Below are 27,583 nucleotides of genomic sequence, written 5' to 3' on the forward strand. Positions count from 1 at the left end.
GAAATATATTTATGTTTGTGGTTGTAATGTGACAAAATATGGAAAAGTTCAAGGGGTATGAATACTTTTGCAAACCACTGTATTATGCTTTTATAGTTATTAGTTGTAAAACGGTCACCAGGCAATATTATCGTTTATCGCAATAAATTTTGAGACAATTAATCGCCCAGCAAAATTTGTTATCGTGACAGGCCAAGTCAGGAACCTTGAGATGATTTTTGATTATGGTCTTACACTGGATCATCATGTTAAAACTTTGGTTCGTTCCTGTTTCTACCCTCTACGAAATACAGCAAAGCTCAGCCCCATTGTGTCTCGTTCAGAAATGGAAATTTTACTTCATGTTTTTGTTTCATCTCGTTTAAGTTATTGTAATGCATTGTATACTTGCCTAAATAAAACCTCACTTGACCGGATACAGTCTGTGCAGAATGCGGCTGCCAGACTCCTGACGAGATCTTCTAAGTTTTGTCATGTGGCTCCACTGTTAATGCAACTTCACTGGCTCCCAGTTCATTATCGAGTGAAATTCAAGATTTTGGTTTTGACTTGGCGAGCTCTGCATGGTCAGACACCACACTACATTTCTGAACTTTTACATTTTTACACTCCTGTCAGGGCTCTGAGGTCTTGTGAAAAAGACATGCTGATTGTTCCTCAGACAAAATTAAAGACTAAAGGAGACAGAGCTTTTTCGTCTGTGGCTCCAAGGATTTGGAACTTTCTTACTATGAATTTAAGATCAGCAGACTGAGGACTCCTTTAAAGCTCAGTTAAAAAACTTATCTTTTAAAATCTGCATTTGCTTAAATTTGCTCTGTCTATTTTTATTTGTTTGTTTGTTTGTTTGTGTTTGTTGAAGCACTTTGCGATCCCTATCTTAAAATGTGCTGTATAAATAAAGTTTTACTTATTTACTTACTCAACTATAAACTACTATAGTCTGGTGAGAATCTGCATCAAGGCTGTTTTGAATGTCTATCTTTTTTACTCATTAGTGAGAGAGACATGGTCAAAATAAGACCATTGTCCTCATGGTAGACCCATATGTTTCACCTTAGCCCTAGAATGTGGTCTATGCATGTTTTTTTTTTTTTTTTTGCTCCATCTAGTTCAAAACAAAAAAGAGGAGGGGTCGTCTTTCCAGCAGAAAAAGGATAATGAAAGGGGTATACATTTACTGTACATCAATTGAAGGGGGGATCAACGCCTGTGAATACGAGCCCAGCAGAGGGTTTTCTATTCAAAGGGATCAGTGGGAACTTTGCCACAGCAAGTACTGTAAAGCGTGGCTTGGTATTGGTGAGTACAATACCTCTGGTGACAGCGCACACACCCACCAAGGGGACAAGCCTGCTGATGGGGTGGAGCGAGTATGATTGGGTGGGAGGAAACAAACACGAGCAGAAACAAAGAGTGACACAGATATGTTTAAATCGCCACCTTAATTACTAGATTTAAGAAAGTGGCTAAAAATAGGTAAAGTCAAAACAGTTCAAATGCCCTCTGTAGGCTGGCTGCAATGCAAGTCCAAAGGCCAGGTTAACATCACCAGCTGCTAAAAATAAAAATACACTTTCAAAACTTGACTCAAACTTCTATTGATCATAATGCTGTGGGTTCAGATACTGTATTATTTTTGTTGTATAATTAGTTATATTTAGTCGTGGATATTAAAAAGCACAGTGATCGTGTGAATGTGAGTAGGCAGGACTTAAAGCCTAACATCTGCTAACAAACAATAACTGAGTTCTTTGTGGTATTTTGTGCAGAGAAACAGTGTTTTAATGTGTCATGTTATAAAAACTTAAAGGTACTACATACGACTGACTAAATGTTAAATAAATAGTTTTAAAATACTATTAAAAGTAAAAGTAGAGTTTTACTCACTGCTGGGTTGTGGTGAATAGCTGACATCCTAAAATTTCCCCATCTTCAACGAGACATTCCCACTAAGGCGTTCCAGCTTAAATTTATGACTGGTGAGCGGGAACTTCTCACTTCCTAGTAAAACTGGACCACAGCAAAAGTAGTTATCAAAAATGCAGCAAAATTGAGATTTTACGTGGCAAAGTTTGCCAACTGCTTGCTACTTTTGAACCCTGTGCACCTCCACTCAGTGGTGTGATAGCACCATTTCAAGGGTAAAATAATCAACATGTATTTTGAGAGATGTAGTACATGGTCAATGCTCGCTTTAAAGCAGCATATGCTTATTTTAAGGCATTAATACATCTTCAAAGAGGTCACAGGCTCCATAAAATGCTGTGGCGGGCCATATTGGCTCATGGGCCTTGGGTTTGACACTACACTGTAGCATATTGTAATAATATATTTTTATATTGTTAAAAGCCCATCTGGGGACGAGAATTGCAAACTAGCTAAGATTGTAAATGTTATAGTGTTCTGTATTTGTTATGTAACACTTGTCCCCATGCAAATAAACAATAAAGAAAGAAAGAAGAATGTAATACTGTATAATAGAATATTAATGTAATAAACCCATGATGTCACGATGCAGGACTGAGTGAGAGACTCCAGCAGACCCTTTATCTCTCTACCAAAAACAAATTCACAAAAGGTCTACATTTACCACACTGTAACATCATTAGTGGCTCAGCAGGGAACAGGACGTGATTATCTATTCCCGAGAGATATGGTGGTAAAAGAACGGCCTATAAAACAACCAGACTTGGCAAAGTCACATTCAGATACGTTTTATCTCACAACTGGATTACACAATTACACCCACAGACATAGTAAAATGTCTCATTCAAATCTAAGTTTTTATGTTTAGGACCATAATAAAAAAAAAGATGTGATCCTCACCCCGTCTTGAAAGTAAACACAGTTGTCATATTATAACTTCAACTCTGACAACGTTGGAACGTGCAATGCAATGATTTGAGAAACTCATCAACCTTTAACTTATTCACAATGGAACACAGTAAACATATAAATATTTAAATTAAATTATTATTTTTATGACGAATAAAAGTAATTTTGAATTAGATGGCAGCAACACATTTCAAAAAGTGTAGTCATAACTTTGTCAAAATTGGTGTTATACACTATTAAAATGTATTCAACAACTACATTAGATGTGCTAGATTACAATTTATATGAACAAACTTACAAAAGTAAGCAAGAATAATCATTTCTCTATTTAACTGTAAGTACCACTTGAAAACATGATCCATTGGAATGTTAATATAGCCAGTTTTTTAATTTCTTTCAATATTTGACCACACCTGAGCAGACGCAGTCACTCAACAGCAGGCATAATTGTGGGCAGTGAAGTGTTCTTTCACTTGACCCGACACTGCACTCAATTGTACATTTCACAAATGGGAAGCTTTTTTCAGTACAACACCAATCAAACAAAACCATTATTGTTACACCAACTTCAAAAAAAAAAATGTTTACTCTGTCATACATAAAAATAAGCTTTTACATTTTATATATATTTAAGAACTTTATTGGAAACATTTCTTTTTGAAAAATAAATAACTAGACTGTTGGAAAATCATTTTTAGACATTACTTCATTACTGAATCACAGGCAAACCCTTCTGTTAAAGCTAATTGCCATGTACATATGAACAATAATAAATGTTTATTATATATAGATTATAAGGTATGTATAAATAAATGGTTTATATTCAAATATCAGTTGCTCAGATTTAAAAAAAAAATTCGGGTTAGTCAGTCAACCTCTGATTGTCACTCATTACTTGTTGCATTTAAAACCAAATAAGATTAAATAACCACACCTATAACACATGCCTGGCATAATCTACTGCAAGAAGACAAAAAAGCAACAATAAAAATCCCTGGATCTTCAACTGAAACATCTTTTTGTAAACAAAAATATTGCTCAAATACAGTCATCTGTACTCCATTGGCTCTGTGTTCCCTCCATTCTGTCTGATCCTGAAAAATGACAATGTAATTTCTGCTCCAGTTATTCCCCATGCCACGATGGAGCGTTCTCACTCACGGCTCGAGTCCTCACAGACTCCTCACCCATTTTACCGCTCACGCTGAGCCAATATTGTGCTTAAATCTCATGCTCCGATTGTCATGGATGAACTTTGTTTGGCACAATTAGATAGACGGAGTAATTATACTGGCACCCTGTGTCCGTGCGGATCACCCTTTGAACAGCTGAAATGTTTACAGTGAAAGACACCCAAATATAGATCGCAGCACTGAGCCCACCCCTGCCATTACAGTGGAGGATAATGAACCGCAGACCATTTTTGGCAACAGCCTTCTTTTTATGTGGGAAAATCAGTTAAAGCCATAATGGCTGCCAACAAAATAAATAAGTAATATGTGTTCTTGATTTGAAATTTTGTGCTTCGGACACAATTTTTACATCATCAAAAACATTTAGTAAAATGACACGCAGAAGAAAAGTGCACGGCATAAACAAATACAGCCACAAAGTTCTGACCAGTCACACAATGCGGGCTGTATTGCCTGCAAGACACAGTTCTTTGCTGTGCATGTCAGTAAAAATCTGTAAAAATTCAGTCAAAATCTGCCACGCACAAAGACTGTCCAAAGTGTACTCCTCAATGTTTGAATGTAAACAAACGACTCATCATTGTTGGCAACAAAACACAATTTTGTTGATTATGCTCATTTATTTTATGAAATGCGGTAGACTATTGGTAGTAAATGATGCGTACATAGTGGTAGATTTTATCATGTATATTACACATGAAAAAAAAAACATTCAAATCAAAAACAATGAAAAAAATCATATACTGTATTTTAACAGATGTATCTAAGGGTTCTTAAGATGCAGATCAGACAAGAGGGGTGTCTTTCAGCTGGCTCAGGATGCCCTCAAAGCACTGTGCCAATTTAGGTCTGGTAAGAGGTTGTTGTAGTTTTTTTTTTTTAATCTACATACATTTTGGTAATGTCTATGAACTACATAAGCATCGGAGGGGGTGACCACAATTATTTTATGAAACAGAGGAAGGCATAAAGAATAAATTGTACTGGCTTGGATAGAGGAAGTCAGTAATGATTTAACAGCTTTGATAGCTGTTGTGTTGTTTTCACAATCTTTGGTCCCGCCTTTTTTTTTACCTATGTAAATTTCATCATCTTGTGTGGACCTCCTAAAAACCTACCTAAAAGCCTGGTGTAGACGTTGTAGTTATATAAAAAACTTACTGGACACAAATAATATACAAATACTACCACATATTTTTGTCTACAACAGCTAAAAATGTGTATTCACAAACCTTGATGGTTCGGAGAACTTTGACTGGTTGGTGGCTGGAAGCTTGGATGAATAAGGTCAGGCTGTCTGTGATTGGAGGAGCAGTCTATGTTGTCCTGCTGAAATAAAGAGTAAAGAGAAAAATCATTTAAAAAACATTTGTGACATATTCTAAAAACTGTTGGAGAACAAAAACAATACACCACTAACAGTGGCTGAAATGACAACTGTTTAGGAAGCAAATTTTGTGTGAATATTTCAACATGATCAATGTTGCACTAAAATGGCAACTAAATCCATAAAATATGTTGAAACAGACAAATGGTAAAGCATTTAAAAAAATCTGAAAATTAAAAAAAAAAAATTGCTAAAGTTTCTAACAAACTGAGCTACAAATGCTAAGTGGTGGTACATTCCAGTAAGTGAACATAGATCATTTGTACATCAGATCAAAACAGCTAAGTTATCTCGTAACCGCAGCGTGTTTGTGTAAACCTTTTGTTCTGTTTCAACACATTCCATCCAAAAGATGAGTTACGGAAGAAAAGAAATTCCACAAAAACTAATTTGACATCGATTCCTGTCTGGCACTCACGTCTACTGAAGATGAGAAATTACTGTGTGTGTGTGTGTGTGTGTGNGTCCAGTACAGCTAAAGTGGGAACACAAAGTTCTGGGGTGTACAAAAACATCTCTGAGTGTGTCATGCACATCAGACCTCCTCTGATGCTGTAATAAAAGCAGCTGTGGTTACTTGTTCTGCCCCATTTAGAGCAGTGACAGACAATGCAGGCAATTTGGATTTTATTACACAAGCGCTTTCTTTTTTTTCTCCTCACTGTAAGTCAGTATTCCACCCATTTTTTTTTAAAGATTGAAGCTTTTTGCCATACAAGGTTTATTGCTTTCACAGATAGTGGGCTACAGTGATTAAATTATGATGACTCTGGCTCATATTGTGCAGTTCTGTATTTGTACTTTGGACAATTTAAACTGTCCCGGGGTTTGTTTAATAAGCCACAGAACAAAATCTATCACCATTTGAATGAGCAGTCCTTGTGCTTTGTTGTGCTTCCCTGCCGTAATGATGCAAACAAGTAACTGATCAAATAGGTGTATTCTTCCAGCACACTGTTCAATAAAATTATGATTTCAGTGTAAAACTGATTATCAAGATATATTCAATCATAGAATCAGAAAGTGTTCAAGCTATGAGGTAACTTTAGAGTCACTGTAGAGCAAACTGAGTGGCTGTAAAGATTAAGGCCGAATGTAGAAATGTTGGTGGAAATTCTCATTTATGGAAACAAAACATCTTTAACTATAGAAAAGAAGTCCAGTTACTGTTGTTGTTGTTGTTTAGCAGGTATAATTTAACTTTGATATAGCAATTTGCCAACATAAAAGTTAAAGAGGCATTCTGTGTCTCTAAAAATGATGGAGTAGCGCACATGCATGCATGTGGGTGGCAGATTCGTACAATCCACTTCATCAAATGGCTCTCCTTCGTGAACTGCACAGGAACGATTCGTGTGTTGGAGTCGAGGTGGAAGCAGCTCTGGCCTTCTTTTTGACCTGCTTGGTGACCTTGTCTCCAGGAGGCTCTGTTAACTGTTATCTCACTGGGCTGCAACTGCATCAAGCATTCACATCCGAGTTTTAAGAATGTCATTCTAGAGGGTTGACTGTTTCCTTGCGTGACTCTAAGGACCTCGTTCACATATTGCCAGAACATGTAGAAAAAGGTTGCAAGATGGTTCTCTCCACGTAGTCAAAAACTCACTTGTGGGTGTCTGGAATCCAGCTTGCCAACCCTTCAGTAATCAGGCACATTTTGGCCCAAATTTGCAAGGGGGTTCACGTAAAGGTTACCAATTCAGTGGGATTCCAAACAAAAATAAGGTTGTTGTTTGTTTGCTCTGCAATTTGGTGTTTCCAACTAGTTCCCACTATTCGCAGACCAGTGAGACACTGCTATCTACAATTCTCCCCCACTTGTTGGCATTGATCTTTATTTTCCTCTTGCAAACTCTTTGTATCCAAGTTGGACAGTCCCTTCTGCCTTTGTGAGCTCAGCAATCAGACCATACCATTCCTTTGGGATGTGCCCAGGGTTGCATTTACCATACATCCCACATAGCAGGCAGGTGTGGGCCAGATTTGGTGTCAAGCTAGCACTGGTGGCCGACTGTTGGCGTGACAAGTGGTTTGTCAAGTGGATGTTCTGTGGACCAGGTCTGGAAATAATGGTGCTGTTTTTAAGATGGCATGCCACCACTGACCCAGTTGTGCTTTAGTTTTTGTGGTTCTGGCCCATGCATGGACCACCTCTGGGAAACCACATCCAAGCCAACAAAGGGCCGTCATCCTTTGCTGTATCTGGGCTGAGTGAGTGCATTGTGTGGACCAGAACGATTTTGCTATGTGGGATTTCTTAACAATCTGAGTTGTCTCTGTCTGAGAAGGATGTACATAGTGGTAAAACCTGCAGAACTTTTATGTCCTTATTAAGCCAGAAGATGGACAGAAATCACCAAAGGCATCATAAGTAAAAGCTATAGTGTTTTTTTATTTCCTTGTGTAGATGGTTTAGATTTGGTATTCAGAGAAACACTCTTCCTCTGTGATGAACACTAGTTACATTTTTTAAATTAAACGGAGGGCCACATGAAAGCTTGCAGTCTCCATAGCGCTGTCCACCATCTTTTAACGCTTATTTTTGGGATAAATACCCAATTTATTTTACATCTTTACAAACTGAAATATGAATTTTAGCTTCTTTCAAAGCTGCTTGCCTTTGAATAAAAACATCTGCAATTCCACTTGTTCCTAAGTCAGTGGAAACCCCATCAACACACACTTTTACAGCTCCACCTACCAGAGGTGATCCGAGCCCAGCGCCCTAACGAGGTACATCACTGTTCAGGTTGTGGGATGATATTGCGGTAAGTTAGCCTCAGTGTTTAGCTGGAACAGTTTAGTCATGATTTAGCTTCAGTGAGCAAAAAGCAAAACTCTTTATACATGACCTATTGATTTTGTTTTAATAGCTAAATGGAATTTAAACAAATTAAAATGTACAAATGCAAACAGAGACCTTAAGAACTTATTAAAACATACCAACAAGAGCATTTAAGACAACACATAAAAGCTGTCATCTCTATCATCTGCAGGAACAATACACAGATAACCTTTGCCCTTGCATTTTAATGCCCTACATCTCCATCACATTCACACCGTTTAACATACAGAGATAAAAGCACACACACTCACACCAACGCACACATGTGATGCTTAAATTTGTAAAAAGGGGTCCATGGGACAGAGGGTAGGCCACGTTTTGACAAGCAGCTTATAGGGGTCACTTCATACAGCTGAAGTTGAAAGGAGCTCTTAACAGGAGTCAAAGGGCCGAAGGTCCAGCCTTTAAAAGGGGTCAGGGGAAGGTCAGGGACAAGGTTAAAGCCCTGAACACAGAGCAGGCACAAGGTGGTGGAGGTGGAGCTGCAAACAAAAGGGGTGAAAAGGTGGAGGTGGTGGTAAAATTACGCCTTCAGGAGGGGTCCGACTAGGGGGTAAATTTATGACCGGGGTTTGAATGTAGCTCCAAACTAAACTTACTGAGGGGGTTTGTGCTAAAAAGGAACAGCTGAAATGGTTTCATAACAATGCTTCAAACTCAACTTATGTGTTGGCTCTGGCTGTAAGAACATTGGGCTCATGTAAGAACCGTTCGTACGAACAGATTTGTTCTTAAGTTGTGCCTAGGAGTGATTTAGGAGAATTTGTGGCATTCACCAATGTTTTCGTATCCTAAGATTTTCTTCAGATACGAACAAAATTCACGAGTGGTCCAGACCTGTCGTATATTTTATGAGCAGTAAGTCTGCTGTTATCCAGACGGATTTTCTTCACTAATAACTTTATATTTCAGTAGTTTGAAGATATTTCGAGATGAAAATAAATCACACTCCATAAATGTTTCGTTATGTTGACAAGAGGCTATTCTGTTTGAATTAGAATATAATTTTAAATGTAACTAATGACATAAATTGGTGAAACTAAAATAAACTGGCTATTAATTTTGTTGTATAGCACTACAATATTAATATGAAGTTAACTGAAGTTTTGACACATTTTGAAAACATTTTTTTAAGTGAAACATGCAACACAGTTGTTTACACTGAAATTAAAAATATTTGACCAAAGAAAATACGGAGCAGGACTACAGAGAGAGATAAATAGGATTTAGATTTTTATTTCTGCGACTGTACGACCCATGGGAGACACGACATTAACAGCAGTCATTTCATTCCTCGGCTTTAAAGCAGATCCTTTTTTATTTTTATTTTTTGTGGATCTCCGAGAGCAGGACTTCAATCTCCGAACTCGTAAATTTCTTTTTTTTACTTTGCGATGACATTCATGAATGGACACTTCCTGGTATGTGGGGCAGGAAACGTATATCCTTATATGGTGTTTTTGGGGTGGTAATTAGGTAAATTACCTCTCCGCGTGCATGAGCAGCTGGATACGAACAGGTGTAATTCATCATGTTTACAAAGCTCATTTACACACTTTTCCTGAAGATAGAAGAGTTTGTTGAATCTGAATGACATGTTCGTACGAACCCTTCATACGAACAAATGTAAGAGAAATTTAGGATAAGAATACGAACATCTTCTTGCATGAGGCCCATTGTTTAGTACTGGTTAACTGGCAGTTTTGGAAATAAGGTTATTTCATCCAGACTTCTTTTTGTTTTTGTGACTTATAATTTATAATAATATAATTTATAGTATAATTACAATCATTTAGGAGTGATCTTTCTACCTAGAAGCTGAAAGTAGCAAAAATTTATCAATACAACTAACAGCAAAACAATTACCAGAAGCTAAATTTAGCAAACAGCTTAATAAAATCTAAAAAATGCAAAATACTTGTTGAAACAGCAAACAATTACATAAAAAATAGGTGAAGGATAACTAGAAGTAAAAAAGCTAGCTAAAACCAGCAAAACAATAGTTAACAGTAGCAAAAGAAATCTAGCTAAAAGTAGCAGAATAGTGGCTAAAATATCCACATTTCAGTGTCTTTATTTGAGGAAAATATTTGTGAAAAAGTAAAATATTTCAAAAGGTAGAAAAGTTACAAAAAAAAAGTCGTAGACCCCATCTCCTGAATGAGCTGAGGACAAATTGACCACATTTCCTCACTCTACTGCTGTCCTTGTTCTACTCTCCAGGTTTGTATTTGTGATTATTTCCATCAATAAAATGTTTTTTTTTCCTCTCTGCATAGAAACACACCTGGACCAGTTACAGTATTCTGTGTGTGTCCGTGTCTCTTTCACATCCTTTCTGACCCCAGCCAGTCGAAGCAGTTTGCTGCCCATTCTGAGCCTGGTTCTGGTTGATGTTTTTTCTTGTTAAAAGGAAGTTTCTCCTTTCCACTGTTACAAATGTGCTGCTCAAAAAATGGTAGATTGCAACAAAGTTGAGATTTGATGCAATCTACTGGCTTCCTTAGATAGATAACGTTTAATAATTGGTATTTCGTAATCTACATGAATGTTTTTGTACAGGGCCCCGAAAAAAAACTTTTATTCTGAATATAAGTCTTAGAAGTAAACTGAACACAAATTAACAGATTTCCCAAAAACTCTCCCTGTAATAAAATGCATATCTTGCTGACAGCATAAATAATTATAGTTCATCTTACACAGCTGTTTATAAAACTTGAGCAAAGAGTATCACATTTTCATATTTCTGGGTTAACCGCTCCATCACTAACAATCATCTTTAACATCACCAAATTTGACTCGATCTGCACATTGAATATTCACATGTCAAGATTATAAATAAGAAAAAGAAGTAGTTAAACAATCCTCTTGGTTTAATAAGAATGTTATCTTCCCTTGAATCTGTCTTGTATTGCAGCTGCAGCTTTATCTGGGAGAAGAAAATCTTCCAGAACCCTGGAATTTCACAGTGAATAGGTTTTCTCATTCAGCAAGTCAAGGTACATCTGTTATAGCTGAATGGTTTGCATACAGCCGACCGAGTGTGTCCCTGTGCATGTGGACTGCTGTGCATGTTTGTCTGTGTACATTGCTGTCCGTACACTGTAGTTCCAGCATCCATCCAAACTGTTGGCAAAGCTATTTAAAAAATGTGATTCCTAATGCTGTTCCAGAATTTTAATTTTTAAGTCCCCAGTAAATAAAACATTAAAATCTGTGAACTTACAAAAATAAAATTAAAAAATCTAATCTAAATGACAGAAAGTCACATGTCAAACTCAAAGCCCTAGGGCCAAATGTAGCAGCATTTTATGTGGTCCAGAAGAGAGCTTCAAAAATGTATTAAAGTCTTAAACCATGCTGCTTTAAAGCCAGCATTGACCATAAAATACATTTACTTTATTGCATGTTGATTATTAACCTGTGAAATAATGGCATCCCACCACTAGGTGGCGGTGCACAAGATTCAAACGTAGCTAGCAGCCAGCAGCCAGCGAAATTCACCATGTAAAAATCTCCATTTTGCTGCACTGTCACTGGCTACTTTTGATGTGGCCCAATTGTATGAGGAAGTGGGAATTTCCCACTTATAAGGTGTAAATTTAAACTGGAACGCACCTCCAGTTAGAATTCCCTGTCGGAAAGTGGGAAAGTTCAGAATTTAAGATGGCAGCTACTCACTAAAACTCAACAGCAGAAATATGTCACAATTCAGGGCTTGCAGCCAACATAGAGCACATTTGTCGGCCACTTACGTCACTGCCTCACGAAGTAAGCTGTCCCAATTCGTAGGCGTCTACTCATGCAGCCAACAAATGCGGCCGATAAAAAAAAAAACGTAGGCTGCATCTGAGTACACTAGCTACAAGGCCAACAATATCCAAGGATTTATTGCGCTGTCAGCAAACTAAACAGAAAAAAACAAAGACAGCAAAGGTAGTTTTTTATTTATTTATATTTTTAATTTTATGGCACAATTTTTTTTTACGGCCAGAGTTTGGAAATTTAGCACAGATTGAAGAATTTGTTTTAAATGTAAGCTTAGAAACTTGGTTTAAGAAATGTTTGCTGCAATGAGATGTTAAATAAAATGCAGTTACAAGTACAAGTATTAATGCTGAATTTTGTGAGGAACAGCTCAAGAGATGTAACATTAAATGCTTCGCTGTGGTAACGGTGCAGCTTGTGGTCACGCAAACATACGTCTTCCGTAGACTAGACCATCTCATCTTACAGCCACCTATGCAGCCTACACAAGCAGCCTACTCCCCACACAGGGTGTGGCCAATGTGGGCCGTGATCTAAATGGGCTGCAACCCATGAATTGAGACACAGTGAGTGAGTAAAACTCTTACTTTTGCTTTGAATAGTATTTCTGTAATATTTATTTTACATTTAGTCAGTTGCCAATGTAGTACTTTTCATTGTTTAAAAGATGACTTGTTAAAACAGTTTCTATGCACAAAATACCACAAAGAGCTCAGTTAGTGTTTGTTAACAATGCTCAGCTGTAGCAATGAGACAAGAAATGTGACATTTTTTGTTTAGTCGAAGTTAAACATGAAAAGTCAAACTTAATTAAAACTGGCACTTTGAGGGCAAAAATGCTTATTTGACCCACAATAAAAATAAGTTTTACACCCTGCTTTAAGTGGAACAGAAACAAAGTGCACACATACATTTAAACTGCTTAAATTATTTTAAAACAACCATATTGTTGAATAAGGTGCTAATTTGGGCACCCTTGCTTGAAATTTGCCCTAGCAACAAAAGTTATCGTTTTTTCCCCCATTTTCCATGCATCACTTAAAAAGAACAAGATTTAACACAATGTCTTGTTTGGCAATCTCCTGGAGCTCTTATTGAGTCTCTGGCTAGAAAATGTCCTTGCTCAACCCAACTCAACTCTTGCACAAACATGTTTAGGATCATAAATTGCACATAAAAAATACAAACATGGCCTAAAGTGGAACCTTGAATTCTATCTCCGAGGTGTAGAGATAAAACCTAAACTATCTCATTAAGAATGAACTCTCTAACCTCATGTTAGGTTCAAAGGGCACAGATAAAGTCAGGACCTACAGTAGATGAGCTGCAGATGGCAGACAAGCTACTGATTGGATTTTGGCTACTGTTGTAAACCTAATGGGCACTCCTTGCCCTGCAGAGGCTGTTATAAAAAAAAAATCCAAAAACCAAACAATGTATTTGTTTACGTATACAACTTACAAAACCCTGTTTCAAAATCCAAAGTAATATATTCAAACTTAATCACATTAAAAATATGTCAATACAAGCCTTTCCTGTGTTTCTAACCTTAAACTCCCATATTTATTCATGTATAATACGATCTCATGTATAATACGACACCCCCCCCCTTTTAGCTTAAAAAGCATAAAAATTTTAATCGTCAAACTACCTCCAATTTCATACAGACTTCAAGATTTTTCAGCCTTTGCAGTGTTTATACATATAAGTAAAATGATCATTGAACTGTTCATTTTATTTTAACAACATGCAGTAGGTACTAAAAGTTATTTTGACAACATATATCAGCAAACTATGATTTTGAGCATCATATGGATTCTGGCATTTTACACATAGTCCACCAGGATGCGCCAACACAAAAGTCAGAGACTTCACATGAGATTTGGGCCATCTTCTGGGGGAAAAGCAGATTACTTCCTACTCACGAGCGCCCCCTCTGGTGGGGAATTTTTTTTCAGGGATACAAAATTTTTCAGAACACCAGTAGACGGCAGCCATTACAGACGAACGTGTGTTTGTTGTTGTTCGAGGAGCAGCCCGGTCACACGCTAATGTCATTACTAAGGTGCAGGACTGCTTTCCCCCACTTTTTTTCACAGCATGTCGCCTGCTTGGATCTGTTATTATCTGGCTCTGAAGCATGAAGTAGTGTCACAGGTAAGCTTGCTTCAACTGTTTTTTTACGTCGTGGTCTCATTTCCAGACTCACTCATTTTGTGAATGAAGCCGATACTTCAGTTAAAATACATAAGTAAAAATAATTATCCAAGTATAATACTACCCCCCAACTTTATGGATGATTTTATGGATTCAATTTTATGTATTATACTTGAATGAATACCGTACTCTCCTTTAATCTTTAGATATAGCTGGACTGCTGAGTCCTGGAAAGTGTTTGGGGGAGGAGTTTGTTCAATCTTATCATTTCAAATGTCTTTCTATTCTTCATTGAACTGATTAAACCCTGCCCTGCTAGTATAATACTTTGTGACTGTTGTGTTTCCAACGCAATGGAGTACTGAGTTGTCCAATAAAACATTAAAAATAACTTTGTTAAATATGCAATAACTCTAACTCTGAGAATGTTCTAGAAATCAGCAGATTACTTTGACCTATTTTTGCCCTTTTTTCCCCAATAACTGCCATTAATTATCTGTTGAGTTTATAAAACTGTACTGAAAAAATAAATGAAGAAGAAACGACAGACAAAGAAGTCACCATTTACCTGATAGTTTGGATGGTGTAGAAAATAATCCGGACAACCAGCTACAGCCATGGTTTGCGTTTTTGGGATCCCTCAGGAACGTTCTCAGGTTGGATCGGCTTCAGTGCAGAAAGGACCTAGCACAACCTGAGGAGGGAGATATGAAAGAAAGTGAAAAATAGTGGAAAATCAAAAAGATGGTTTGACTCGTTTACTAGAGAAAAAGTGTTAAACATTATGAGAGGGTTAGAAAGTAACCCTGAACCTAACCCTTAATTTAGTGTGATTATTTAAACAATTTACTGAGATGTGATCATTGTTATCATAACTGCAGTAGAAGTTGCACTTAGAGTAGAATGATTTAAGGACAACAGTCTGTCCAACTTGGGTCAAATTAAATATAAAATTCAACAACTTTTATGCGCCCAAAGTTCAAAAGTGGGTTTCCCACTAACCTCTTGGCATTGCTGCTACGAAACAAACACCTGTAAACACTCAACCAAAAATACCCTGTGGGCATGTCTCCAGGTCTGAAGTTAGATCCCAGGGGATATTTAAAGCCGAGCAGCTCAGGCTCATAACTGTGATGGCCTTTTATACAACAGTTCATGACCCTGAGTTTGTATTTAAAAACATGAACTGCCATTTCATACTCAGCTAAAATTATCTCGTGTTTGTGTTAGCGGCTGTTAGCGGGTTGCCCTTGTGGCCATGAGGTGTTTATATTTAATGTGTGCATTTCTGCTTGTACATACTGAAAGTTTCTGCTTGGATACATGTTAGCCACGATTAACTGCAAATTAATGGCACATGAATGTGCATTTGTAACGTGTTATGAAATAAAAGATCTTAAGGTGGAGTTGGGTTACATTAGAAAGAGCAAACAGGTAAATATTAGTTGGTATTGGCTGAAACTTTGGTCATAAGAAAGTGACCTTTATGTGTGAGATCTAGGTAAAAGTTTAGAAACGTTTAGAAAAGTATGTTGTGTTAAGTTTGGCCATAATGGTGTAGTAGAAAATAACTATATATAAATGCTTGAGCTGTAATGTTCACATAAACACAGGTGATAGTTTAAAAAAAAGGAGAGAGTGGAATTTCAAGCTTTTTAACCTGCATGAGATACTTTGTTATATAACCTAGATTCACATGCAGATTAAATGCATGCCCCTCATAATGGAGAGTTCTTGGGGTTTTTGTTCGCCTAGCTCACAGAAGAGATGTTTTGGTTACATGTATGAAGCAGAAAAAATCCAGGGGTGGCACCAAAACCAAAAGCCTGAAAAGAATTTCAGGGGATTTGTTATGTTGTTGTCATAAATCTTCTTTAGATTGCTCTTTTTTTCATGTACAGTACCCTGAGACAATGTATGTTGTGACTTGGCGCTCTATAAATAAACTGAATTGAATTGAATAAATGGGTTATCTGACAAAAACTACTCAACCTACTGAAGTTTGTCCTCTCCTCAATCTTTATTCACTATAAAAATGTATTTACTAATTATAAAAAGGCTTGGGACTCTGAAAGATAACACTGTCTGTGGGGCGGGGGTGCAGCAGAGAGCTACATTACTAATGCTTATTCATCCTGTCGCTACAATCTCTGCTCCCCATCTGAAAGTAACAGAGCTTTCAGCGGCGGGGGGTTGAGTCAATTTTCTTGGGCAGGGCGCTCGGTTCGGTTGACAGGGCGGGGAGGGTTTTCATTGGATGATGGTAGGGAAAACACTGCTTGTGAATGCTGTTTGCCAAATAGTTGCCAACATACACATCTCAGGTACTACCCTAAGACAGCTTAGTGTGTCTTAAGTCTGTCCTGGGAAACCCTCCCTGTCAGTCCATTTCAAGTGGCTAAATTTAACACAGAGAAGCCCAGAAATGAATGAGCTCTTCACCTGAAGTCCGGACAAACACCCCTCAGAGGGAGCTTATTTCTGACATTTGCAAATGAAATCACTCACTTTCAGTCACAACCCAGAGCTTGTAAGCACAAGTAGGGAATGAAAGTAGACTAACCAGTAAATACACACTTTTTTTGGCTCCATGCTCTCTTTACTAGAACAAGTTAGCACAGTTCCTACACACGAGTGAGGGCAATAATCCAACCCCATCTTGGTACGAGGAACAATTCTGAGACTGCAATGAAAACATCTTCTGAAAATATGTGTAAAAAAGATTCTTGTGCTAAAATAAAATACTAATCTTGGAGTGGACACTTCGATCTTCTATCATAAAAAAATACGGCATGCTCCCTCCAGTGAAACAACAGTATTTGACGGTATGGACTAAGATTTTGCTTGCTATTTGCTTTTAAAGATACTTTTATTCCCAAAATTACATGCAAGTTATTTTTTTTAAAATTCACATTAACCTTAAAACAATATTTCACAAAAACTCAGATAAAAGGGAAGATGGATGGATGGATGAATGGATGGATGGATGGATGGATGGATGGATGGATGGATGGATGGATGGATGGACAGACAGACTGATAAAAACACCTTTCAGGTGAGTAATTTATGAAGTATGTCAAGCTGTCTGAGACCATAGTGACACTATTAAAGATGGCAGCATAAGCTGTGTGTTGTGGTTGGTGAACAAAAATTGATAAAGACGTGGCTTCAACTTAATCCACAACTATCGTATATCTGGGGACCCTGATACCAGGTAACTTTTTACTTACTACAAGACAGTTACATTTAAAATAGTGAATACACAAACCCTTCATTTGAACCTAGAATGAGGTTGGTTTGCGCCTACAGTACATGAAAACAGTAAGTAGCACAAACAGCCCTTTCCTTTTCACCAATGTTACCGTTGTTCATCTACTTACACAAGCGCAGAAAAACTACCGACTGCAGCCGTCTGTAGTGTATATGTGTGATTTCAGGCCTCCACAAGGGGTTTGCAAAAACTTCCGCTCTGAGACCTATACTTAAAAATCTTTGGTTGTAGAGATAACAAGTGCTTTTGTCATATACACATAAAACTGAACCACAGCAGAAAGGCTACGGTTTCACTTCAAAACAGTGTTTTATAAACTGGGCTTGAGTAAACGAAGAGCAGCCGGTTTCCTCCAAACACTCCCTCTTTAAAGGAACACAAACCTGCTGACTAATTATTATTTGAAGTGCACACTTATTATTTTCTGAGAGTTAGAAGGCTGTATTAGTAGGACAAATGTTGGTAAAATATCAGATGCTGAGTATCTAAATCTTAAAGCCTAAAGGAACAGTTACTTTCAAAAGTAAAGCTTTCACTTTGCTTTTAGAAATTACACGTAAACAATCCATTTCAAAAAAGTAATACAGCATCAGAACAATTTTTTACAGATGCCACAGTGACTCTGTGTGACTGATATATTGACCAAACATACGTTCACCTTTGCCTAATTGCTACCCTGACCCAATCAAAGCAATTCCTCCGCTGGGATTAGAGCTTCTCAGAACCCTTTGATTCAATCATTTCCACTCCAACAGTGCAGTGAGAGCTAAGAATCCACGGCTCTGATGGAGCAGTCATTGTCATAGAAACAATGGAGCGCAGTGACTGTACCAGCAGTGAGGTTACAACATTTTTTGACTAATTAAAGTGATTTTYTTTTTTTTTYTTTYTTTTTTTTTTTTTTTTTTTKTTTTGCTCAAACTTGCATGGGGGATAATATGAGATGGTAGACTTCAAACACTGCAGTCTTAAAATTGTAATCTTGAGCTACAAATCAGTGTGGGAAAAAAGCAATACACAATTGGTAGCTGAAGATGTTCAGCTATAGATTTTTACTAAAAAATGCATCTGATTTATCAATTCACTTTGATCTGGACATGTATCTGCATTTTGGTGACATTTTACCTTAGAAACACTAGTAATAATGTCATCCAATGTGTATAAACAAAAAAAAGAACAGTCAAAAGATCCATACAATGAACTCAAAAAACTTTAAAGCTTCTACAATATATAATATAAAATGCACCATAAATTGTATTTGTTAGAAAAAAATGTTTGATTTAAACTTAATGAGCTAAAATGTGCCATATTAGCAAGTTTTGTTTTTTTTTTCCTGGAAGTAATGAGCCATTTCTTCCAAAAAGAAATTATTCATGCTGAGGGTTTCCTGTATTCAAAAGTTTTTGGAACACATACAATGATAAACTCATACAGGAACCTTATTTAGATTTTATAGTACTTTTGCTTTGAAACTTTACTTCCAACAAATACCAAAATATGAGCTTGGATTCACCCTGACCAAATAAATACTAAACTAACATTAGCTCATCATGAAGAACAAACCATGAAAGCTTAGTCTACCCGTGAATGTCCCGATACACGCTTACATCTGAAAAATTCCAGCTTTCACAACCTGTGGCGATTAAACCCTGCAGAGATGTCGAAAGTGAGGTCGAGGATCACCAGAAGCCGTGGCTATTTAAAGTAAAGCCTAATTGAAACACTAGAAACGTTTACCTGAATGGGTGAATCTCTGGATCAGTGGCAAATCAACTCAAACTTGAAATGAACAAGAAAACAAAACCTAAATAAATAAATAAATAAAAACAGGGAGTGTAGGCTGTGCCTTTGGTGTCAGAAAAAATCGAAGTGACACGCAAACCAAAATCCAAAAGAGGAAAAACAACAAGCAAGTCAAATGATAATTCATTTAAGAGGAGGCAAATGCATACACACTTGATTGCACGTTAAGGCTAAAAATGAATATCTTGTGAGCCGTGCTACCAAATCACACTTTTTTAAAACCAGTTAAGATTCTTTTTAACTTGCTTGTAGATTCTGATTATTTGTTTTCTGTCAGACTGTCCTGTCCTTCTCTCCTGTTTGTCCAGCCTCTGTGGGCCTTCTGTAACTGTTGAATCAGAGCCTACCTGCTCGCCAGAGTCTCTGTGAGCCATTTACGGCTCACTATCTATTCCCAACCTTTCTTAAAAATGGAGAACATTGTAAATAGTGCAGTTATTAATAGCAGGGCCTCCAGAAACATGGTGAAGCTTAAAAATCTGTGTGGTGTACACGATGGGTAAGTCAGGCTAATTTAAACTCAGGTACTGGAAGAGGACTGTTAACATTTAATGCATTTAAAGGACAGAAATAAAAAGTTACTATTATTTTTTTTTTACTTCATCCATGTTTCTGATACAACTAATCAGCTGAAGACTGAATCAGAATCTCATTGAAGCTATAAGAAAAAAGTATTTAGAAGCAGATTGCTTTATTTAGACAGCACATGTCAGACATTCAGGATACAGAGGCACTATTAATGCAAACAATAGTTCAGATCATTTGAAGTGGGGTTTTGTGAAAATGTAATGAACAGTAATACATTACCTGTTGTAGATATCTCTGTGAGTGGCCTCAGTTTGGAGAAACGGAGCTTAATTCTGACTGGACTCATTGAGCTAATGGCTAATTCAATCGTGGCCCGGACCACAGTGGGTTGCTACCCTTCTAAACTAGCCTGATTTAAACCAGACCCTGTCCTTCACTTTGCTTTGTACAAGGGTCTGGACTTGCTGCATAGAGAAGTGTTTCTTGTAGGAGGCGTGGCCTCTGCTGAAGCATGTGTGTGTTGTCGCTGTGACAGAGGCTAAGCTAAGAAGCTAACCGGAAATCGCGTGTGCTGTAAACAACCCTACCGAGAGGAGAGAAGTACCGAGCCGAACGAGACGACTGTAAATGAGAGCTGCTGCTTTGTCAGACAAATTTAATTTAATTTGGAAGCCTTATCAACACGGACTGGCGTCATTCTCTTCCTCCACTGCCGTATGCTAAAATAACAAGCAGACACTGCGCAGAAAATCGACGTCGTTCAAACCTCCGCCTTCTGTTCTCTGATTGACCCGGCTAAAAATCTGCCAGTGAAATATAAAAAACAACAATTAAAACACAATAAAAATCACTTAACTAAAAGCCTGTCTGAATAAAAGTGTCTTTAGATGTTTCTTAAAAGAGTCAGAAGAATCTGAACAGCGAAGGGACAGAGGGAGAGCGTTCCAGAGTCTCGGGGCCACCACCTGAAAAGCTTTGTCTCCACGGGTTTTATAATGAGTTTGAGGGACCACCAGCAGCATTTGATTAGAAGACCTCAAAGTCCTGGATGGACAGAGAAGCTTCAGAAGGTCCAGTATGTATTTGGGGGCCTGATCATGAAGTGCTCTGAAAGTTAAAACHAAAATTTTAAAATGACTCCTCAAAGTCACAGGGAGCCAGTGCAGAGAGGCTAAAACAGGTGTAATGTGGGCTCTCCTGTGGGTCTTTGGCGTTCTGCACAGACTGAAGCCGAGCCAAAGAGGATTTGTTTAAACATGTAAAAAGGCTGTTGCAGTAATCTAAACGAGAAGAAATAAAAGCGTGAACAACCATCTCTAGTTCCTTCTGTGACACAAAAGATCTCAGCTTTGAAATGTTCCTTAAATGATAAAAACAGTTACCAACTAAAATTTTACAATGGCTGTCAAAAGACATAGAACCATCAAAGACAACACCCAGATTTCTGAGACTATTTTTCACTGAAGGGGTTAAAAAAGCAAGGTGCTGCCTGATTACAGGGATTTTATCATCAGGGGCGATAATAAGAGTTTCAGTCTTGTTTGYATTTAACTGCAGGTAGTTGTTGTTCAGCCATATTTTGACTTCTGACAGATAGTTAACGAGTTCAGATAGTCAGAGGCTCAAAAGGAACAGTACAACTGTATGTCATCAGCATACAGATGGTAGGACACATTACTGTAACATTTTAAAATACCTCCTAAAGGGTATAGGTACAATAAAAAGGAGGATTGAACCCAAACTAGCCTTTAGCTCATCAGTTTGGTAAAAAAAAAAATCAAACTTTATTTTTTTCAATCTGTTTGTCAAAAAGCTAGATATAACAGGTAAATTAATAATTGTCCATTTCCTTTCCACAGAATAACAACTTCAAAAGATTTAAGCTATCATTTGAATGTGTTACTGATGTAGATAGAAGCATCATTAGCTGTCTTTCAGATCGGATTTTGAAAGAAGGCATAAACACTTAATGCCTTCATAAAATAATTGCAGTCATTCTCTCCACTGCTAATGAAGTTTAATAAATTTAAGGTGGGGGGAAAAAACTTATGGGAAATGTCTGGTAAATCTCTACAAAACCCGAATCGGCACCAGTGCCCTAAGGGCGTCCTGAGGCGTCCCCAAGCTAAAGGAGCGTCCTTACGATGCCCTTCTAGCTAAATGCTAAATCATTCGACTCTTTCACAAAACACTTTAAGCTAGGGCTTAAGACACCTTCTGGCTGCCTTGGTGTGATTTCTGAGTAGACTGAGGCAAGAAGGTGGTCAAAGCCAACCCACCCTTTATGTGCCGCTAAGCGAGGTAGTAACAGAGAAAAAACGATTGACATGTGAAAAGCTAAGTCAGCTTTGCTCCTCAGTAACATGAAGTTACTGCAAGACTAAACGATAACATTTTGATTACAGAGGGTAGATCAGTGACGACGCACAGTAACTTTGTATTTAGTAAAAAAAATAGCTAACCACAGAAAGAATCAATAAACGGAGTTAAGTTTTCATGTTTTGACAACAATACAAGGGAGATGTCCGTCACATATTTAATGTAATCCTGGCTGAGTTCTGTTCTACACCTTTTCGGTTCCATGATTCTCAATTGATTTCTGAAAACTCTGCAGGACGCGGCCGGCTACATCTAAGACTTCTGAATGACTAGAAGGAGCATAAAGACAGACTGGTCTGTGCTGCTTTATTTTAGAGAACTGTTTTGTGAAAAAGTGTATTCTCTCCAGTCTGAACTTCCTGGCAGAATGAAGTCCAATTTACATCAAATAAGACAATATAACCCAGTGAACTGATGTTTGCAGCTAAATGTTTTCCACCTTACTTTCGGCATTCAAAAGTCTTGAAGCAAACTTGAAGCAAAACCACAGAGTGTTTAGGCGTTTCGACTGCTTCTCGTGTTATTTGTAAAAAAAATAATAAGTTCATCTCAGTCAGCTGGACTTCAGTCAGTTGGACTGGACGTAGCTTAATGAGAAGCTGTTCAGCTCCACTCAGTCATCTTTGGAACGCAGGGAGCACATTCCTTTCATATAGGCCAGTGTGGAAAAAAAAAAAAACATGCAACGCAGTGAACTCCCACCTCGTGAAATGGCACACACTGATTTATGGACACAGCCAAGCGCAGATCAGATAGATGGCTTTGAGAAAGTAAAGAATGGCAGATTATTTGAACATGTGTGTGCTCAACCAACACACACACATACTGGTCGTTTCTAAGCTTTCTTACTAGGTATCGCAGGGTCAAAGGTGATTTTGCATGCCTCCTGGGGTCAGGTAGTGTCTTAACTTTGTTTAAAGAGATTAAAGTAAGTGCTATCTCCTGATCTAACTGGGATTGAAGTCTACACAGGACTGCTTTTTCCCTCAAACGCTCCAGCGGGATGTGTCCACCCATTCCTGCAGACCACAGTAACTCGAGTTAGGATTCAAATGCCTTTTTAATCCTTTTCTGTCCACATTTCAATATTAAAATGCTAACTTACTGAGATCTTTCCTAGAGCTTGCTAGTTCATCGTAAGGGATGTTTTGGAGAATTTGCAGTCCGTGCAATTTTACAGTTTTCCTAAAATAGCACATGGGTTAAAGCAGGGAGAAGCCACAGAGTAAAACCAAGTACATGACTGCAGACAAGACTACAGGATTTCTAAGAAACAGTCAGATTAAAATGGTTTGAAGATTATAATAATACATTGTAGTTTATGGTCATGGTCATATTAAGAATTGGGGTATCTGGATAAGATGAGTCAGTAGACAAAATATACTGTAGATTTAAAAGCACAGTGAAAACACTGAAAACTCCAGACTGATATTTATACGGCATTAAGTCGATCCTTCCACAAAGTTGTAATTGCAACTGTTAGCACAAATTCAACCAATTGCCCAGACTTGCAGCAACTTTTCTGAAAAAAAAAATGTTATAAACTCAAACATTTTGTGCTGCAAAAACATAGGACTGTTTAGTTAAACAAGCAACCCAGGGAAGAAGCTGTGATCTAACATCAACTTCAGGTTGATTCAAGGCAAACCCATAAAATATTTTGATTATATAACGTATTGCACTTTCTAACTTTTTTAAATTAAACGCTTGTGCTGTCAGTACTCGTACCTCACGTTGTTGCATATTTGTCACTAGAGCTCAATAATAAACAGCATTTTCTATTCTGATTAACATAATCCAACCCTTTTGGTTATGGCGCTGACAACAGAAAGAATCAATCTGACCCATACCCTCGGCTCTTACGTTAGGTCTCATGTGATCTGTGGCCCCCGGGGCCATCGAGGACACACGGCACAGCTGGAACGAGCTTAACATCTCTTATCTTAAACTGGGGGTGTCAGGGGTGGGGGGCTTGAGAGAGAGACACCGCCTCACCCGGGGGGGTAGAGAAGAGACGCTGTTTGAGGAATGTTTTTGCCAGCAGGAATAACTCAACAAAACGGACAAGAAGAAACAACTTTTTATTTGTGCTAATTAGAAAACACCAGTGGTGCTACTTAAAACAGTGAAGATGGGGGTGAATAAATGTGATTTGTTTCAATGTGTTTCAATGAAGAAAGTGACTTTTTAGCTGCTCCTCTAATTATATAACTAGTTAAAATCTTAGTCACACATACGATCAGCCTCTGACAGTTGACAGCTACTGGTTCATAGTAGCAACAGTGGTAATGAAGAAGCTTAATACACCTGTGTAGGTTATAAGAGGCCGTTTTTTAAATTGTCCTCTGCGTTCTTAATAGTTAAAGAAACAGCTATCAAACTATACTAGCACAAAAAGTCAGGTAAATTTGTGTTTGATAGATCGTTTCTTTGTTGTAACAACACTTCTTGGCAATAAATCTTATACCGTTGGAAACCCTGTTAATTTTCCTTTTAAACAATGCCACGTTTGTAAGGAACATGCATTTGTGAGATGAGCAGTAGAATTTAGTGTGCGGGTTGCGCACATGAAAAATGAGCCAAATATTCTCTGCCAAACAGCTTATTTTACTGTGACTCTTGCTTTGAGGCTCTGGTACCTCCAGGTGCTGCCAATCAGGTGCCTGGTATGTGATTTAAAAGCATTGTTAAGACAAAGAAATACAACAAAAAAGATAATCTACCAAACTCAAATGTCCTTACTTTTTGTGTGAAGTTTATTTTTTCTAAATATTAACAGATAATGTTCCCACATATTGCGATCTGCAATCCTTCAGACAGTTATAAAAAAAATAGAAAAATATATATTTAAAGTTGTCCCTATAATGCACAAAAAATACAATTATTATTAGAAAAAAATAGATTATTTTTTACTGTGAACTTGTATGACACTAAATATTGAGTGGACAAAATTAACTGGTTATTACGATCCACTTAAAAGGACTGAAGAATGAGAGAAAAGCAATTTATTTCATTTTAATTAAAAAAAACACAAGTGCATGAATTAAAGACCTAGTTGTGATTAAAAGCTGCGTTTTGCCTGCCTTTTACCTTTTAGCAGCGAGCTCTTCATTAACTAATGGCTATGTTGCTTTAATCACACAGACTGCATGAAAACAAACAGTTTTCTTCCAAATGTGCAAGCTGATAAAGCATTATTCACCAGATTGGAATGAAAAAAGGTATTTAGTGTTTTATATGTACAGTATTAGTTCTCTGTAGGACACATGATCTATCTTATTAAGTCAACATGAAAACAGGTGGGACAAAGAAATGTCAGGGGCCCCGTCAGACTGAGGTAACGCCTATTTTTCATGACACCACCCACCACACTCAGGCCAGGACCCTTCCTCCCACATGCTGCCTCACGGTGTACGGTTAACACACAAACACACCTTCTACTGCAAACTTTCACCCGGGACCACCCTATCCCGGTCTCACTCCTCCGCTCACCCCACTGTGCGTCGGTGCAGAACATAAACAGCTTCTTAATTTAAGAAATGGCCTCGCTCCAACTCAGTGTCTGGGGTATTGTGGAGAAGCCAGTGAATTGGACGCAACCCAATCCCCAGGAGATGGGCAGGGGAGGGGGGAATTCTTCTACTGTATGTGCTTCGACTGGTTGACACTTTACGTGATACGGTAAAGCAGGATGGTATGAGTTATTACAACTTTCCACAGTGGCACATCTCAGAACGTGATGTACGTTAAGTGAGCGTGGCCGCAAAGTTGAATCCGCTTCTGTACTGTACAGCTTTTAAAGACTGCCTCTACCAAATAATTACTTCAATTATCAATTCTCAGTGCCAAGGTTGTTGGAGCTGACTGTTTGCTCTTCAGCAACCCAAAAAAAATGGCGGAGAGAAAAAAAGAAGCTGAACAGAGCATCCCTGTGTTCTGTTTTAATCAGCAGATTAGATGGCAGTCACTCCTCACTGGATGGCTCTGTTGCACATGATGATTAGTCATTAATTGGCAGCTTTCATTATCTGGGAGCAGCAGCGTAAAGTGGGGCTATAGGAGAGGGTCTGATGTCATGCCGGGAGAGGCTGAATAGCACCAGCCTGAGAGAAAGACCCTTTTGGAAATGTGGACAGTGCCTAATTGGATGAGGATTTCATTGGGAGAACCGCTCTTACGCAATGGCAAACATGAATGGACGGGGCTCGGGAGCGGCAACACTCGTGGACAAGTTGGTTGCGACGGTGAATGCTTTGAGAGATGTACGGATTTTCCCTTCTAGGAACAGGTCCGGTGAAAAAGCTGATATAGAAGAATAACAGACTGTGCAAGTGTCATGGCTACAATATCGACACCAAAACAAAACCGGAAACCCAAATAATGCTGGCCTTGTTACGGAAAAATTCACCCTAAATTTAAAAGACCTTCAATTTAGGTTTCCTGTAAAAGAGCAAGTGGAACAAAGGGAATCTAAATTAGTTACTCTTAAGAATGCTAAAAATAATAATAATAACATTAACAAAGATTTAGTTTAAGCCCAAATAATTAGTACCAAAGTATGCCAAACTAAGCCTCAACCACTCTGGGAACAATTTTTAAGCAATACCAGAAAATGAAGTTAAAAGTGTAAGAAAAATACATACATTTTCAAATATAAAATACTCAGAGCAAAAGAGAGAGAGAGCAGACCAGATAAAGTAGTTCAGGTCTTTTAAAGTGAGGTTCTGTGGAAACGTTAATATCATGCCGAAGGTTTAAACTAAGATATTCATGTTGAAAAGTGACAGCTATTGACATTTTCGTCAACACTTAAGAGAAAACCTGATCCCACCTGATCTGCTAGCTCTCCAAATATGTGTTGAGGATGACTCTTCACTACTGCCACACAAAATGTTAGCTCAACTGATGTAAAATGTACTAAGTTATAGTAATTAACAGACAACAAGCGAAGACACAGGCAGATACAGTACATGTCATTTACTTCTTGTCTGCAGGCAATATTGTCAGAAATATAAAGTCAGTTTTCATTTATAAAAATTCCATGAATATTTTCAAGATATGTTTTTGTGGAGATTATGGGAAGTCAGATTCTTACCTGTAGAAAAATGTGATTTGAACAACCTCAGTTTATAGCAGAGCTTACCTGACCAGATTGCCAAGCTAACAGCTAAAACCACTATTAAGTTTTGGAGTTTAAAGTGCCTGTGACATGGATATCTTTCAAATACAAGTCACAGAAAACATCTTTATATTTAAGAAACTTGGCATAATACTAAACGATAATTTTATACATTTTACCACATACAGTGGTTTGCAAAAGTATTCATACCCCTTGAACTTTTCCATATTTTGTCACATTACAACCACAAACATAAATATAGGACCTATGATATCTTTCAAAGACAAAAAGAAAA

The 27,583-nt window shown here is 37.7% G+C and overlaps 1 protein-coding gene across 1 annotated transcript in view; it reads right to left on the minus strand.

Moving 5' to 3' along the window:
* The window catches only part of LOC106514242 (growth factor receptor-bound protein 10), a gene marked incomplete in the record, with an annotated part of 85,345 nt that overhangs the window by 42,777 nt on the left and 14,985 nt on the right, over nt 1-27,583 (minus strand). Inside the window, 2 exon segments of the mRNA XM_014003403.1 lie at nt 5,264-5,360; nt 14,757-14,882. Of these exon segments, the coding sequence (XP_013858857.1) occupies nt 5,264-5,360; nt 14,757-14,807 (148 nt within the window).

The sequence above is a fragment of the Austrofundulus limnaeus genome, unplaced genomic scaffold, assembly GCF_001266775.1.
Source record: "Austrofundulus limnaeus strain Quisiro unplaced genomic scaffold, Austrofundulus_limnaeus-1.0 Scaffold18, whole genome shotgun sequence".
Taxonomy (NCBI): Eukaryota; Metazoa; Chordata; class Actinopteri; order Cyprinodontiformes; family Rivulidae; genus Austrofundulus; species Austrofundulus limnaeus.